General features: G+C 39.5%; 1 protein-coding gene across 2 annotated transcripts in view; it reads left to right on the forward strand.

The window, feature by feature from the left end:
• The first annotated feature begins 6,231 nt into the window (after positions 1 to 6,231).
• raver2 (ribonucleoprotein, PTB-binding 2) overlaps positions 6,232 to 18,141 on the forward strand; it is a 60,931-nt gene continuing 49,021 nt past the window's right edge. For both annotated transcript variants that reach the window (XM_026323464.1, XM_026323465.1), the window contains exons 1-2: positions 6,232 to 6,504; positions 17,997 to 18,063. In XM_026323464.1, coding sequence (XP_026179249.1) covers positions 6,232 to 6,504; positions 17,997 to 18,063 — 340 coding nt within the window. The remainder of the gene's footprint in view (positions 6,505 to 17,996; positions 18,064 to 18,141) is intronic.

The raw sequence follows: 18,141 nt of genomic DNA on the forward strand, positions 1-18,141 counted from the left end.
TGGTATGAGCTGGGCAGGCCAGACAGGATTCTAGCTGCTTAGTGTTTTCTTTGGCATTACACTGTTTGATGGAGGAAAAGAAGTCATCCTCCTCTGAGGAATGGGAGGTGTCACCTGGATCCACCTAGATTTCTCTTTCAAATGGCTTTAGATGTAGTCAAGGCCTATGGAATATAAAACCAAAGAGTTTCCTACATTAAACATATTTCTATTGAGGTTATTAAAAACTAGAGTAATACAATCAAATATTTTGTAAAATGTTTCTTAATACACCAGGTTGCATCAGGGAAACAGGGATAACTTCCCACCTCTGCATTCGGGACACCTACACTCAAAAAAGCTGCTCTTCAGGGGCTTTTTGCCCTGGTTTTTAATGACACATAGAGATGTCTGTGACTATGTTGAATATTTGGGGATCATTCTGACCCAGTAACTGTACAGAAAATCCTGTAACATGGAGATTAATGTATGTCAGTGGCCACCCTGTTGGCAGTGAAGATGGTACGTTTCTCATAAAAATGAATGCCGCTACAATATACATCATGTTTTTAAATTATTCTTCAGTTCAATGTGTCATCGTAGAATAATTTATTACCCAATGATGAAAGTTTTTATCATTAGATTAGCAAATATTCTCTGCTTTTTTTTTCTGCTAAGATTACAGTAACAAAATATAAAATCAGTTTATCTGGTTTTATGCTCAAAGGTTCCTTTGTTATAATTGAAGATCTCCAACTGAGTCTGTTTTAGATCTTGACCCCTACTTCAGGAAGGGGGCCATTTCAGAGTACAGTGCTGTTTCAGGCACAATCTGCACTTTGCTCCAGAGAGTGCTTTTTAATGTGCCTCAAGCTGTTGGTTGTAGGTCATGCCATTTGTATGTGAAGGAAGAATAGTGGTACATATTGCATGAAAGACCTATCAGTTATTTATGAGGCTTTTCTGTACATACGGTGTTTTCCGTCAGGGGATCTGGCAAACAACCACAGATGGAGTGACAACATGGATCTGACACAAAATAACAAAAATGGTAAGAGGCTGCATTAGTTTGGGAGTGAAAGTGCAGTGTGGTTTATTTCATTTTAGAAAAAAAAGAGAGCAGTGGTTCTCCTTGTAACCCATGTCTGATCTTTGTACCACATTATTCTGTTTCTCTCTCCTCCATATGCTGTCACTTCTGCCCCTAAAAAGTAACAGTGACACTTTAATACATTACTTGTGCTTAATAATGGCTGTGTCAATGGTCATAACTTTGCCTGTAAGCACCCATAAGTTGAAGCTGGTCCCTAAACTGATGACACTGTGCAGTACTCTGTTGGTAGTTTAACTGCATCTAGCTGAAGCAAACAGTCTAATACAATAGTCCTGCAATAAATCCTCCCTGTGTGAAACTGATGGTGTTCAGTTATTGTTGAAACAGTTTTATAGAGGTGCTGATTGAACTGTGTGATCATTTAGGAGGTTCTAATGTGCTGCTGTTGAACTGTACTGCATTATACAGAGGAGTGTTTTTGTTATTTATACAGACCTCACTGATACAAATAATGTGGAAACTAGGAGTACCAGTGATTATGTTGATACAATTACAAAGCAACACAGATGACGAACTACAGTATCGTCTTCTGATTGTAATCACTGAAATATAAATAAATAAATATATACACACACACCATAAAAGTATAGTGTATATATTTGTAGATACAAATGGGCTTGGGTTTGACAGCCACAAACATTCACCAGATGTCAGAAAACTCTGAGCATTAATAATGCATTGTTTTTTGACTTTTCACAGAATTTTCTGGCAAGGGAAGAAACAGAATAATGTCAGCATTGTCACATTGTCACAATCTGGTAAGAGTAACAGGCTTGTGCATAAATTGGTAGCCCGGTGCATCATTGGAAAACAGTAATAATTTTGCAGCATGTTTGTGCACTGACATTTGAGATGAAGTGCAAGGAAATTACTGATTGTGGAATAAATTGTATGACTCTGGATTTATAATACTCACAAGTGAGACAAGTATGTAAAAATATATTTGTTTTTAGTCCAGCTTCCCCACACCACTGATATAAGAGGAGTCTGCAGCTCCCAGTCTCTCTGCTACAATACATAATCATCTTTGCAATGAGTTCATTATTATTGAGTGAAGTACATAGACATGCTAGCTGTATATGGATTGGAATTATCTGCAGCAGAATTTAAAACAGAGCATCAATGAGTTTACATGTTTACCCATCATATATATATATATATATATATATATAGCTTTACATTTTTGTATGAGGAACAGAAATAGGTATCTAATGCTACAAATCATAGTGCAGTGAATAGGTAATCAAGGTAACGTCTGTTTTAAAAGAAGATCAGCATACAGCTAAAAGTGAATTATTTCTCCTTGAAGTGGATAGTCAAAATAGAGGTGCATGCTGGGCCCTTGTTTACTGAACGTCTGCAAGGGTAGTAGTTCAGCATGGCTGAAAAGTGAAGGATGTCTGGACAGTTGTCTCTGTCTGCCTGTTCCCTTGTCCCACAAACCTTATGTGATTGTCGACATTCATTCATACCTTCCCTACATGGGCCTGTCTTAATCTCTTTTCCACTGTCACTATCTCATCTACTCTCCCTCTTTCTCTCGAGTTGTCTGCTGCTCCCTGCCAGAGAAACTCTGTGAATTAGAGCACTGAGCTCGGTGTCCAAGCACCCTCAGGTCATTTCAGTCAGTCTGCTCTGCCAACTAGTACAGCAGACCTGCACTGGCAGCATATTTTGTGTGCAGTCCAGAATCCCTGTTTCCCTGATGCATCTTAGCAGTGTGATCATTTTAAGTCTTGCATGCAAGCAGTTTTGAGCTCTCTGAGATCTCTTTGGCAAGCAACACTTTCTATGCTATCATGTGGAAAAATGTGCAAGAACATATAGCATAACTTGAACTTTGCACCAATATTACAACCCTGACAGCATCAACCAACACCAAACACTAGTTGGAGCTTTTAGAGGGATCACAACATTAAAAAGTAGTACACACGTGAGCTGGGTTGAAAACGGGGAGTACTTGTGTTAAAATAAATGCATCTTTCTTATGACTGACTCACTAGCTGGCCATTTAAAAGTAGCTTCTTTTACACACTGGTGAGGTAGTGTGCTTATAACCACTGTAATTAGGACATGATTTGGGCAGGGAATTCTTGTACATGTTGTCCCTGTGTGTTCAGGTCAGCTGTTTTTAGTAGGTCACATGTCCCTTAATCTCTTGCATAAGAGAAAGACAGCCACACCACCTTGCTGAGCCTGTATGAGATCAAAACACCAGCTGATAGAGGTGGGGAGGGCCTCCAGTCCATTTTTACATCTTCACCTGCATTTCTAACAGGATTAGGGGTGACATAGCCACAATCACACTGCACAATTATACTGGATATACACGTGTAAGTGCTCACTACAACTCCCACACACACAACCGCTTTGCCATTTAGGGTTCACTCCCCCCCCCAGCCTCCCCTCCATCCTCACGCCTACTGAGCTCGTCCCAGGTGCCCGCTTCTCCTGTTTAGCCACTCTACCCACCCACACCCTCACACTCTTAGTCCCAGCAAGCACTGGTGAACATTTTCCTGCTTTCTTCATCTCCTCTGCACTCCCACCCACTCCAAAAGGCTGTGAATCACTGGCTGTCACGCTGAAGCACCAGCAGGGCTCTTGTGTTTTAGATGAGGGACTAACATCTCTTTTTCCCTTGGTTTGTGAAGGATAGCACGTTATTATGGGGTCTGACATGTACATACAGTAGGTAAAACCCTCTGAAAGGCACAGGGTTTGTGTAACCGTGTAGGATGGTTATAAGCAGACCTAAGTTAGTCCTTGTGTTTATGTGAATGTTGGAGTGTGTCTGAGTGTAAGAAAGTGCTGGCATGTGTGTGTGCCAGAGAGACTGAGAACAAATTAATTGTTCTCTCATGGAAACGTTGTTTAGCATTTAGTGGAGTGATTCATGCATCTCCAAAATCAGCCTGTGCAAGTGACAAGTCAGTCCTTACTGTCTTTTCAGCGATCCACTGCTCAATGATTCATGTCCCACAATCTGTCAGCAGGCACAGACTATTGTAAGAGCTGCAGTTAGATCAAAACCTGACATGTCCTCAATGTTTTTCTAGTCTAAATAAATGTTTTGTTTCAGTTGATTGGGATGTTTGTGGATTTCTCACCTTTGGTTCTCTGGAAAACATAAATTTGTCATTTGGATTTGTATCAAGTGAAATACAGAGAATGCAACCTGAACTGTTTAGCCACAAACCATCCATTAGGATGAGATAAATTGAATAAATGAGTAGATGTTTTTTTTCTTAAGGTAGCAGCTAACTTTTTTTTTTTTTTTTTTTACTAGTCTAAGTAATAGTTTTCTTTTTATTAAGGTTAAAAAATAGTGAGCTTTCATTTTGTGGAATGAAATTTGTCCAGTGCCTAAGAGGACATCCTGAAATGTGTCAACAGTACAAAGCCACAAGAGACAGTATTCAGTTTACTGTCTGACACTGGGAGAAGCTGGAACCAGTGTTTTTGCATTTTTAACATTTTTAACATTTTTAACAAAAAAAAAAAAAAAGACAAATTATCAGTTGATTATCTTTTGGTCACTTAAAAGATCAACAGAAAAACCTCTTTAGGTTTCATGCTGGTGGAGAAGCATTTGTCACTTCTGACTTAAAGGAGGACATGAGGTTATGGCTTGGAAATGTAATATGTCTGCCTGTCCTCAATTGCCTCAGATTGAAATGACAAATTGCCTTTTTCTTTAACCTTTGCTCTGGAGTGGACACAGGGTAAGCTTGACTGAAGCACTGACACAAACGGTCCACATACAGTCTGTGTGTTTGAGTTGAACACTGGTTCAGCCACTTGGCAATGTGAGATCATTTTCACCCACTGACAACTGTGATTGTCTGGACTCCAATCTGCCAAGAAACGCTTCTCACAGATGGCGAGAGAGAGAGAACATGGAGGCTGGATGGTGGAGGTTGATTTCACCGTCTCTTACAGACCTCGCATAATCGCGCTCTAAATATTTCCTAAGTGGGTTGATGTGTGCTTGATGACATGTTTGTATGCCTACTTGAGTGTGAATGTATCATGAGTGTGAGTATAGGAAGTGTGTGTCTGTCAGCCTGCAGAAGCTACATAGGCATTGTGAGGACACGGCAGGGAGCTCTGTTCGCCTTGTGTTTGCCAGGAGCAGCTTTCCACCCACAGTGGGCAGGCAGGCAGGCAGGCAGGCAGGCAGACTTGGTTGGCTGCTAGGTTGGCATTCACTGGATGACTTGGGTAGAAAGGAGGGAAGGCACAGAGCCATTCATGGTCACATTATGCACAGGGGGAACAGGAAAGCTCTGGTGTAGAGATACACTCCAATGAATGCCTCTCCCTCTCTGTCTCTTTCTTTCTATGACCAAAAAAAGAAATCAGAAGAAATGAGTTATCAGGCTACAGAACAGAAACAAGAACTGAGGTTCTTTCTATACTTCAAGGATGTGCGCTCTAAAATGCAATGTAAACATTTATAGATCACTAGTGAGGCTCAACATGTGGATGATCATGAACTTGTGTGTGTGTGTGTGTGTGTGTGTGTGTGTGTGTGTGTGTGTGTGTGTGTGTGTGTGCCTGAAATGGGAAGTAGATTAAAACCCTTACGAACAGCCAAGCAACTCCCGGTGCTGTGATGACAGGCCAATACTTTAGAAACCTACACGCACCAAACGATAGTTTGATGGTCTGACAGCAGCGTTGACGGATCTTAATTGGCTCCTGTTCATTCAGCAAACAGTTGGGGTCGCCAGGAGCCCGAGGTGCAGCCCTCACTTCGGACACGTGTCCAGTATTTTTACTGTTGGCTCCTGAACCGAAAACACTTTTTTTAAACATCTAAATCAAAAACCTGCCTGTTGTAGTTTTCTTCAGTCTGGCTGCATATCTTATAACAATAAAATCAAGATGGGAACGGATCATTTTAATACAGAATTTTAAAATTAGGTAGTAAATAAAACAAAATAGGCAACAGGAAACAAAGCTTTCTTGGACAATATTAATTAGTCTTTTTGTATTTTATTCGGGATGTTGTCGCTCTTTCTTTTTCCACTAATACACACCTCCCACCTGCTCTCTCTCTCTCTTTCTCTCTCTCTCTCTCTCTCTCTCTCTCTCTCACTGTCAGACACACACTTTTCCCTCGGCTACCCAAGATGGCGGCAGCCTCATCCATTCAGCCGCCCAGCATTCACTCTTCTGTAGCCCGGGAGAGCGCACTTTCCCCGGAGATGGCCAGCCCCGAGAGCCGGCAGCCGGAGGATGAGGAGGCGGCGGCAGCGCAACCCTCCGAGCCGGGGATTAGCCTCCGCGACCTGCCGGACCTGGAGCCGGAGGAGATCGAGAGGAGGCTGGCCAAGACTCGTCAAGAGCTGAGCAACAGGAGAAAAATCCTCATTAAGAACCTGCCGCCTGACACCACTAACCAGGTAGTTTACACTAGAAGAGCTGGGGAAAAGTGTTTGGTTAGTTTTCGCCTTTACGCGTATGGCGACGTCTGGTAGTTTCCAGCAGTTTAGTTTTCACTGACTGTCAAGACTTTCCAGTACGTTTACTTTGAGTCGCTTCCTGATGGTCGAGACCTTATCTGATGCTGCAGTGATCTTAATTTTCCTTCGACTAACATTTTCATGTCTGCAAATCAAACCTCGATCTTAAATCTGTGGCAGGCAGTAGCCTATGATGCATTTTCTTTAAACAATATACAAAACACTCATTGATATAAAGTAACTTAACTAAAGTAAAACAGTAAATAAAACACACTTCACAAGCATTTGTGCTTGATATAAAAACCTAGAAGACATTTCTGTTTTATTTGAACTGATTCCCTGGTTACTGAAATCTTGCAAAGTGAGTATCTCCAAAAGCGTCTGGTGCTTTCAAATCTCCCTTTTTCTTAGAACATGTGCTCATGCACCTGTACTTGGATCAAAAACACATGCAAGTCATACAAGTCAGAAAGCTGGATTACTTTTTGTTGATGTGGGTGATTCCATATATCAGATTACTGTTACTATTGGTCCATCTTCTGCCACTAAATTAGTGCAGCTCACCCTTCACACACCTGTCACTGTTACAGAAATATTTTTTCTAACAATGTAAGAACAGCAAGGACTACTTTGGCTAAATCAGATTATGTTTTTAAGAAATGACAGGTGAAATCCATGGTTGTTTACTACAGTTAGATTCCTTTACTGGAGACAAAACAGAACAGTCTGCTTATTGTTTATATTTTGTTTATTGTACATGCAAATACTTCATATGTATTTTTTGTCAGAGACCACACACTGACTTCAGATTTTTACTTAATGATTTTGATTACCAAATGTCATTCATCACTTGTACCAGCATGTAAGGCTTCATAAGGTGTTGATGGTGTGTTCCTTCAGGGCTGAAGCACCACACATACTCCGAAAGAGGCACACTGCCAAGGAGAGCCTAGTGTTTGTGTAAGGAGGTAGAGAGAGAGCGAGAGAGAGAGAGGGGAGTGAAAGAGTGTGACTTCATGGTGTGTGTGAGAAATGAGAAACAGAGGGCAGAGGGAGGAAAAGTCGCTTGGATCGAGTGAAGCAGAAGTGGAATTTCTCTCTGTGTATTTTCCACATTATTCATGTGTCAGATGGAGTGTGATAATGTTGAAAGAGTGTTCAAAGAGCAGAGCTGTATAAAGCTTTCCCTGCTGTATTTGCCTCATAAAGCTATTCTTTAAAGGAGACAGCAACGATGTTGAACTGACTCGATCGAGGCACAGTTGAGTTTGTTGAGCCAGCAGCTTATCTGAGAGAAATGACTGGTGAAAACATACATGCTCAATTTGCTGCTCTTAATTTCTCCCTGAAAGACTTCAGGTTCCCTTAAGTTTAGCTAAGGTACATAATTGATTGACAAAGATACACAAAAAAGTAAAACCAGCTTTTGTCTTTTGTTACAGAAAAATGCCAAAATATTTTCTTGTTAAAACTTGTCAAATGTAGGCATTTGCAGCTTTTTGCTTTTATGTTGTTGGAAATTTGATATTTTTGGCTTTCTACAAAAAGATTTTTGTGTCACCTCTGGTCTGGTCATTTTTTACAAATTAAATGATTATTTGATAAATGAAAAAGTTTGATCAATAACAAAAATAACCATTAGTTGCTAATATGATTAGTATAGGTACTGTGATTTAATGTCTTTGTAGTGCATGTAGCTTAAACTTTATAGCTATGTTTGCTTGGTTATGATTTGGAATCTAGTTATTTTCATAGCGCAGGTGTTGATAAAACAGTACCTTCCATAAAATTAGATTTTTGGTGAAGGAAAGTCCACACCCATTCCCTGATAGGCTAAGCAATGCCCAGCCCACTCAGTCTCCTATTCCCCTTATACCCGCTGCCCCATTAGTGAGCAATATATCTCAGATTGGATATATGTGAGCTTGCAGAGGCTGTGCTGCACTGTCAGATATATGCCCGGGCTGATGGTCTGCATCTCTCAGAGAAATGTGGGGTTGGGCAATAGGAGCGGAACAATGCAATAAGAAAAAGATGGGTCAGAGGAGAATAATGTAAGCAGGGATAAAAAGAATAATAAATACATAGGGTAGTAGGGATGGTTGATTATTTGTCTGAAAGAATCATAGGGATGCGACATATGGAAGTCATTAGCGACGCATATCCCGTGGCATTGATAGCGTTTTACTGTTTTGCAGTACACTTTGAATCCTACTGGTCAGTCCATATGCTTTTTGGATTGGTTATTGAGTATATTTAAATTGACTACCAAACATAAATACCCAAAACCCCAAGATTACGCTGATCACAACTGAATGTTTGTGTTTGGGGGGGAAAAGCGATGAACATCAGATTATCCAAAAATCTGTATTTCACACAGTAGAATAACAGGCATCATATACTTTTTTTTACACTTTACTGTCCATGAGTCACTTGCTCCAAATACTAGGGCTGCAGATTCAGAACTATTAAGTTGATGAGCTTGAAATATTGACTTTATTTTGTAGCTGGGGGATTGACTGAAATGACACAACATGATCAGCTAGTTAATTTGTCTAGAGAAGAGCTGTCAGGCTGTTGTTCCTGGCAAACTGCAAATGCACTGCAGTAATACAGTGTGGTTACAGGGATATGGTTTTTTACAAATGATCTTTGGTTCAGTACAGACACTGAAGATATGACATTAACCAAACTACAGCCAAGTTTAACATTCATGACTATGAATGAACATGAATTAGTTACAGCTGATATAATCTTGATGTTTAGCATTTTGACATCTTGTGCTGACTGAAAACCAGAACTTCTGCCTTGATGTTTTGTACATTGCTGCTTGCTGGGGGAAAAGATATTTGATAGTATCACAGCATACTGACTCAAGGTATCAGATCTAGATCTGCACACAGGAATGACTGAGCACTTCTACTAGAACTTGAGGTCATGTGCGGTGCACCCCAGACTTCATTTGGGATTACAAAGACACAAGAAGACAAAAAAAAAAAAACAATTTTTCAACAGATGTGGGTAATTTGTGCATGAGAGTGTGAACATGGGATGGATGTTAGGTTCTGCTAGTATGTTTACACAAAACGTGTATTATTTTATTTTTTTGAACAGCAAGCTATGTATGAGCATGTGTGGGGTGTTTGCATAGGTAAACACAAATATATGTAAATGTGACAAAGCAGCATGCGCCCGAGCCGTACTCTTTCCACCCACTTCCTCATCTTGCTTTGCATGCTGTGATGTGTGTGTGTGTGTGTGTCAGTAGCAGATGTTCATGGAATCTGCCCCTCCTGACAGCAGGCATCCTTCATCACCTCCAACAGTTACGAGTCTGCATACACACACATTGTGATTTAGCTGTTTGCCGTAGCATTACTCAACTCAAAAGTTTTGCAGATGTTTCTGTTGCAGTTATCCAGCAGGCTTTAAAGATGCACCTGTTTGACTGACTGCTTTTGGTACAACCAGGTTAAATTCACAACTTATTGCTGTTGATTTATCTATTATATAACATGATTTGGCAAAGGCTCAATCATGAAGGTGACTCTGTTTAGGTGAAATGATGAACTTGGCTGGAGATGCGGTAACCTCCAAAGCTGAGCCAGTTGATGATGATGATGATGGAGAGGAAAAGTATCCTTATGTATGTTAGGGCCAGATACTTCAATCATTATATTTCACCATCTTGATATGTTTCCACAGAAAGTTGATACAAGATCATTTTGACCATAGGATACAAGCTACTGAACAGCTGTATGTTTCTGACAGGTTTCTGATTGGCTTGGAGTTGCTGTGCAAAAGAAAACAAACCAGTGGATTGGTTAAGATGGGACTCATGCTGACTGGATAAAAGGTTCAGGACACTCCTAGAAAGTACAAAAATGCTTTCACAGGAAAAGTACAGGAAAAAGTGATGCAGACTTATTGGATAAAAGGCTATGGAGAAATAATGGGTGTGCTTGAGTGAGAGGACTACTAGGCACAGCTGCATTCAAAGGAAGCATTTTAACTTCTCATAATCAACAAATCTTTACACAAATGTTAGTCTGTCTGTCCTATCATCCCTCTTCTGTTTGATTTTGTCTTTTGTCCTACAGTGTGATGTTTAAATTCTGTTTGGACTTTACAAGCTATATGCACCTGCTGTTCACAACTGCTGCCATAGTTTTGTGTGTATGGGATGCTCTGGGATTGAGCAGGTGGAGAGGCAGTTGACACTTTTAGTAGATCAGGATCTTCTTTGTTTACTAGAGTTCTGCATCCTTGATGTTCGTACTGCAGACGATCAGACTTAAATTTTGTTAGATTGCTTTTAATTAAAATTGAATTGCAGTTTTGGAAGAAGGGACAGTGCAGTGAACTGGGGTTAGATCATTTTCATATGGGTCTGACATGCATCTTCATTTTCCCATGTTTTGGAGGAGATGGACACAATTTTCCATACAGATAAAACCCCATAATCACACTCAGTCGACAACATAAAATGGAGTCAGTGGCAGCTCTGTGTGGGCAATCATTAGAGAGGTCAGACGAGATTGACAAGATGAGTTTTACTTTTGTTACCCAAGAATAACAAGCTACAATAAATACAGCAAGTGATGCTTAAAAAACAACTCTACAGTGCTCTGTCTGGCTGATTTAATTTTCTCTTAGATGCTGCTTATGGCAGGGGTGGAATTAACCGCACAAACCTATCCACCCTCCTTTGTGTCAGTGGTTTATTTTCATAAATCAGTTTCAGGAGTTTTATTCTACCTACAGGGGACAATAGCAACTGTCATTCTGTCAGGTGAAAAATAAAAAGAGATGGAAATACCACCATTACATGGCTTTATGTAATACATAAACTTTTTGCCCGAATTGCCTTCTGTGAAACTACTTATTGTACTTTAGGGGTGTCATAATTTATGCAATGACAATTATTTTGTCATTTATTAATCAGGTTGGTATATGACGAGCCTGTCACAGATTATGTGAGGCTGAAATGTTAATGCGTTATCTCATCTGCAACCAGCCCTTCTCTCTACCAAAAGAGCAATGGAACAAAGAACCTGCTGATCTTTTCTAATTTACAACAAGCGATTCTTTACTTGCAAGAGTATCTGATACATTCACTTTCTAAATGATGCAGCCATATGTAATATTATACAATTTTCATTTACTGTGAACTCTAGATGTATACATTTCAGTATATATGCCAGTTGTTAGTTCAGATACACTGCATATGATTTCCAAAACATTATTTCCTGTCCCCTTACAGATTTTCAATACAAAGTATTTACAAAGCAATGTGTTTTAAATATATGTTTATACAGTACCATTTTTACTTACTTTATGAGCCCAGTAATGTCAAGCTGCTTTTGATTCTTTAAGAAAAATGTGTATAATTGAAGCACATTTTTCAAATCCGGCCTGTTGAGCATGGTGCCCTGGTGTACAAATGACTACAAGAGGCCATTTAGCTTGTATTTCAAAGAGCTTCTCTCTCTGTACAAACATATCTCTGCAGTTGCTGAGCTTTTTCAGCTACCATAATGGTTCTTCAGCCTGTACCTCTGTTGTGTATTTTTCTGACATTAATGCAAAGGTGGACAGAGTTCTTTAATGCTGAAATTAGATCAGAGTTTAGCACCCAGACAAAAAAAAGAAAAAAAGATTTATGCTTATCATGTATTATTCTTCCTGGAGTATTGACCAAATCATAATACTTGTTGCACGACTGCTGATAAATGAAGCTGAAATACTTGACCCTTTTATGGTGTAAACACTTGCACATATTTACATTATCTTATATGACAAGCCCCACACATTGGTTATTGCCAAACAGCTCATACAAAAATAACAAAGGGCGTATTGACCTGATGTCTGTAGGACTCTGATATGTGAGGAGGAGTGACTGTTGGCTCAGTGGGTAAAATAACCTCCAATCTGAGCCCTGTCGCTTCAGGGCCAGTACCAAGCAGAGACGGGTGGATGTGGATAGGGGAGGGAAGTGGGGTCACATTGGCTGACCGCGGAATCTGTCCTGTCTCAGGGCAAGCCACCTGCTTTCCTCAGCCCACTGATTCTGCTGTTGCAGAGATCAAATCAACCAGTGTGTATTGGTATATTAAGTGTTTGTCAGTCATTGCATAGTGCACCTCTTAGACCCCATGCTTGTAACCACTCAGGTTGATTTATGGGTTTGAATCCCTGCTCTACAGTGTTGCTTTACTAAATCATGTATCTTTGCTCAACTGGAAATTAGCAAAACATGTAAAAATGTAAGCAAAACAAATGTCAGAAGCAGACAAATCAGTGATGGAGAACCTTGCATCAAAAATTTACAAAAGAGGGAAAGGTCAGAGAAAGAGTGTCATGGATCTCATGTTGTCTTCTGTGGGCATTCTTTGTTCATTCCTGCATGGTGACATTAACTTTAGCATGAAAACGTAACCAGACAGTTAGTGTTAAGTCTAGCAATGAAAAAGAAGAGGAAATACAGATGAGAAAGGAGTTTTTAAATGTGGAAGGATGGGAGGTAAGGAGAAAAGTGAGGAGAGCCTGGATGGTGAGAAAAAGAGAGGAATATAAACAAACCTGTTAAACTGATTGTCAGTGCAGAGTGAGGGTGTTAAACTTGCATATAAGGTGTGAAAACTGTGAATGTGTTTGAGATTTTTCAAAAGCAGGGACAACAGAAAAGAAGGTGTCTGTGCTCGTGTATTTGTGCCTGTCTGTTTGCAATGTGTGTGTGCACATTTTCTACGAAGCTCTCCTGGCAGGCATTTGATGGGCCAGTGATTCGTGCTGTGCATGGTTTGAGCCACCTGTCTCTCTCTCACACACACACAGCTTGGCTCGGACCACATAGATGGTGTTTTTCTGATCTATTAGAGACGCATTGTCATTTCCAATGAATATGTATAAATTCTTCAATGATGTTATATCTGAACATGGCTGTCATAGTATACCTCTTTCATATTTATCTGAATGCAAGTTTACATTTTTACCCTGCTTTAATCAGTGCCATACATGCATTTAATAAAGCATCCCGAACACAAGCTTAGAAATGAAATCAGTGGAAAATGACAGTCTCCACACATTTCTCACTTTTCTTTACACTTAAGAAGTGGAATTTTTTGTATTTATAAATCATCCATTAAAACCCAGGCTTTGTGCTGTGTACTATATAGATATAAAAGCACTTTGCTGATTGACTACAGAAGACTGCACTGCTCATAAAAGCACAGGTGAGCTGAAGTCACTTGTATAACTGCAGTGCTACAGTGGAAAATGGTGCATTGTGATGCCAAAATTTTAACATTACAATATAATGTTGAGTGTAGGAGTGTCTTTCTACTTGCTGATAGACCTTCATGTGCTGTTCTCTCTCTGCAACATATATCACTATCAGTAGGTCAAGGACACAGTTATTGCCAGTATGAAGACCAAGCAAAGTGTGCTTGTCCTCTAATCCCCCTCCCCCTGTCTCTCCATCTCTCTCTCACACAGAATCACACACACTCACACAGAGTTGAAATCATAACCTACTGTTTTGTTTTTCCCCCAGTGGCTCCGTTTGTGTTTTTAGTTCGTGTGTGTGTGTGTGTGTGTGTGTGTGTGTGTGTGTGTGTGTGTGTGTGTGTGTGTGTGTGTGTGTGTGTGTGTGTGTGTGTGTGTGTGTGTGTGTGTGTGTGTGTGTGTGTGTGTGTGTGTTGAATGAACAGATGTCGGGGTAAACCTGTTTTTTCATCTTTGTCTGTTGAACTCAGAAGCTGGCGCTCCTCTGCTTCATTACATGGATAGGTGGACAGCTATGAAGGTGATGCTCATTTGATTTGGGTGTTGCTAGCTTATATACCATTATAAACCTCCACTATGGCTATGAGTTCTGTGTAGTTTTACCAAGTGTCAGAGCTGGCTCCTATCACATTCCTTTTCGAGCCTGTCCTCTCAGGGCAGTTTGCTTTGATGCCCCAACAAAGTGTGCATGTGTACAGTATGCATGCATTCACACATCCGTGCAGAGAAATTGGCCTTGGGCACAAGGATGGTGCTGGGGTACTGACTGTACTTGCTGGAAATATCAGTGTTCAAACATGCGGACAGGAATATTATCGCACAGCATGGAACAGCAGAGTTACACTATAGAAAAAAAAACTTCGCATAGTAGAACAAATAAGAATCTTGTCCACAGTCCAGGTTCTTTCTCTGATTACTGTTGGTCTTGATAGTTGCAGCTGGGTGATACTGGTGATCTCTTGCCGGTTTGACAAACCTGCAGAAGCAACTAAATCTTGTTTTATTTTAATTAAAAATATAAAATGAAGGTTTTGTAATTTGCAGTTTGTGGGTATTGATTCAGCAAAGTGTTTGGAGGTGGTTTCAGCACTGTCTTCGAAATGAGGGCTGTAGGCAGATTTGCCTGACTGTCTCTTTACAGAGCCCAGTGGCTGTTATCAAACACTTGTGAGCCTCGCTTAGCTATTACAGCAGTGTTAATTAGAAAACGGTTTCATTGCGATTCCCACTACACTATTTCAACAAAGTGGAACATCGCAGAACAGTTTGAAGGGGTGTAGTGAAAGTAAAAGATCATTAAAACATGGAATGAGTGAGAGTCAGGACTGTTTGGACTCCTAAAAATAGCTCTTAAATGTCTTGTAATGTGGAAGTGCTATAAGAAATAAACTTTCAGTGCAATTTAGGTACAGAGGGGGGCACACAATAAAGCAGCACAAGAGAAAATGGCAGAGTGGCATGATTCAACCTTACCAGGTCCTCCTTAATGTCAGTACAGCATTATTGAGAATAAAAAGACTTTAGTAGAGACTGTGTTTATGTTTTTTATCTTTCTTTGCACACTACACCTCTTGATTTTCCACCAAATGTTTTGTTGCTGTTATTTTACCCAGAAACATGCATTGTAGACAGACTGAGCACAAGAAAAAGAAATGTGTTCCAATAGAAACATGAGAGAATGGAAATGTAAGCACTAAAACAGAAGGTTAAGCACATATGATGACAAGCAGGTTTTGGTTGGCAGCTTAAATCACTTTGCTTAAGTCCTCACATTTATATAGGCATGCTTTGATCTAAATTGTGTAATCCTGTTTTAAGTCTTGTATCTTTCAAACTAAATCTGCCATTATAAGAATACTTCAACTGCTTTACAAAGCAAATCAAGCTTGATAAAACACATTTGTTTGAATAACCCATTATTCTTAAACGATCTGTGAATGTGCATGTTTTTCTCAGTAAATCTGTATAAAATATCGACAGTTGTTACTTGTTGCAAGTGGTTCAGTTCAGGCTGCATGTCTGCTTTGAGTTAGGTGTGTTGTGCGTTAGGTGGTATGATATGCACAAAAGGTTTTTTCCAGGTTACACAGCAAAGTAGGTGATGCTGGCTTTATGAGCTTCCTAGAGTCATGATAGTCCCATAAACTGTCATGTGAATATATAAAGTCTATAATGACCTGCCACATTTTATTGGATCATTATTACATATTATAATTAGGATTTTATAATGGACATTATATCACTATTTTCTGACAAATTTTAAATGGGATTAATTTAGCTATTTGAATCTTCTTCTGTCTGTAGAAAGACAGATAAAACCTTCATTTTGTTTTGTATTTTTGTTCAATCTTTCTCTTTCTTCATGTTTTCCTAGATTAAAGCTCACTGCTGTGATTTTAAGAGTGAGCTGACCTCCAGTGTGGGCTGCCTTGTGTGGCCTTCAGTGCCAGGGCACATGCCTGCTCAGTGTACATGAGTGGGCTAGATAGTGGTAAAAATTGGTGGTATGTATTGGAACACCTAAGATGTTGAGGTAGAGCTTTGTTATGTTCTTGTGAAGTATTTGTCCACAAGCTTCCAGACAAGTAAAACCTGCTTTTAATCACGTAAAGGTGACCATTGTATGAGTTCATGCCTTATAATAGTGCAAAGTTCATTTAGTTTTTTTTTCGTCTTTAATGGAAGTAGAAGCTGGCATTAGCTTAACCATGAATTAAAGTGCGGGATTTTAGCAAAATTACTGACAATAGAGAACAGATGTATTCTTCCAAATACTACTTTTCAGCTATTTGCTTTAGCTTAGCATTTTTATTGTGTTTTAAAACTGCATATCAACATAATAAAATAGGGTTGGATTAAGTGGAAGACACTACAGACCTAATCCAAGAACTTTTTGATATCGTTATCCAAAACTTCTTACTGTTTTCTGTGATGCTTGTTCGAATGAGTGTTCCAAGTCACGTTCATTAAATTCTCAAACTACACAAACTTGTAAATCACTTATTTCAACCTAATGATTGGCACCAAGTTATAAGGAGGTTCTTTTCTTGGAAGTCAGCCGTTGAATAGATAACATGTTTAGCAAAGTCTGAAGAGATTATCAGAGGATCTGAAATGATTAAACTCATAAGAGTACAGCTGTCAACAATATATCTTTATAATAGCCCTATACTGTCACAGAAATAGAGTTGATGATTTAAGGTGAGGTTAGACGTGTGTGTAATGTGTGTCTAAAGCAGTGGCCTGTGACTAATATGAGAGGTGGTCAGGAAACAGTGATGATATTATAGCCTGCAGTAAGTGATGTCACACTAAGTGCAAGAGATGACGATACCTAGAGACCTCTGTATAGACCCTCAGGCAGCTGTTACACTGAGAACATTTTCTTATAAGTTGTTGTACTGAATTATGCCAATAAAAGCTAAGGTAACCTCTCAGTAAATTGGCAGGCCATTATGGCAGTGTTGTGGTTAACAGTATATTAATTTTGCAATAAATGTGTTGTTGAAAGTCTTGTCTAATAAGTGTCGTCATACTGTAGACTGGGCTTTATAGTCTCTCTGGTGACACTTAATAGTTGCTTTATGCTCAGATGCTCTTTTCATCTCCAGAGTTTAGATCATGGGTTACAGGTTTGGTGATGTGGTTGTTGATTGTGTTCCTCAGTGTTCAGCCCCTCTACCTACACTGTTCCTATTCAGCCTGTCACCGTTGTGCTACAATAGGGTGCTCATTTTTATTAAAACCAGTTGTCTGGTCTGTAACTGTCTTGCTATTAAAATAGCACTGTTGTGAGAAGTTGCTCTGCCCAAGTCAGACTATTCTTAATTAGTTATAATCGCTGATCACATATTGCATATGTGTTTTTGTTAAAAGTGATATGTTTTGTCTGATTGATGGATTCCTTAATTCACTGCACATTAACTAACTTTGATGATTATTTAGACAGCTGGGGGCCAAATTATGTTGTTTTTTTTTTAATCCCTTGAAATTTTGAATAATGGTTGCATGAAATAAGTAATTTTAAGACATTACTTGGGTTATTTCTGAGACCCATTTGTCATTATTCTTTGTGATTAATTTAATAGTTATTCTGACATAATTGTGGTCTTCTGATTAAAACCTTCTCTTTCTGTCTTTTTTAGGAAGTCCATGAAATTCTGAAAGAATATGAACTGAAGTACTGCTTTGTGGACCGCAATAAAGGCACAGGTAAAATTCACACTTAAGGAGAGACAATACTCTCACATAGTTGTATTGCTATTCCTGTGTAAACCCTCACTGTCCCAA

This window comes from Mastacembelus armatus, chromosome 4 (genome assembly GCF_900324485.2).
Source record: "Mastacembelus armatus chromosome 4, fMasArm1.2, whole genome shotgun sequence".
In the NCBI taxonomy this organism is placed as follows: domain Eukaryota; kingdom Metazoa; phylum Chordata; class Actinopteri; order Synbranchiformes; family Mastacembelidae; genus Mastacembelus; species Mastacembelus armatus.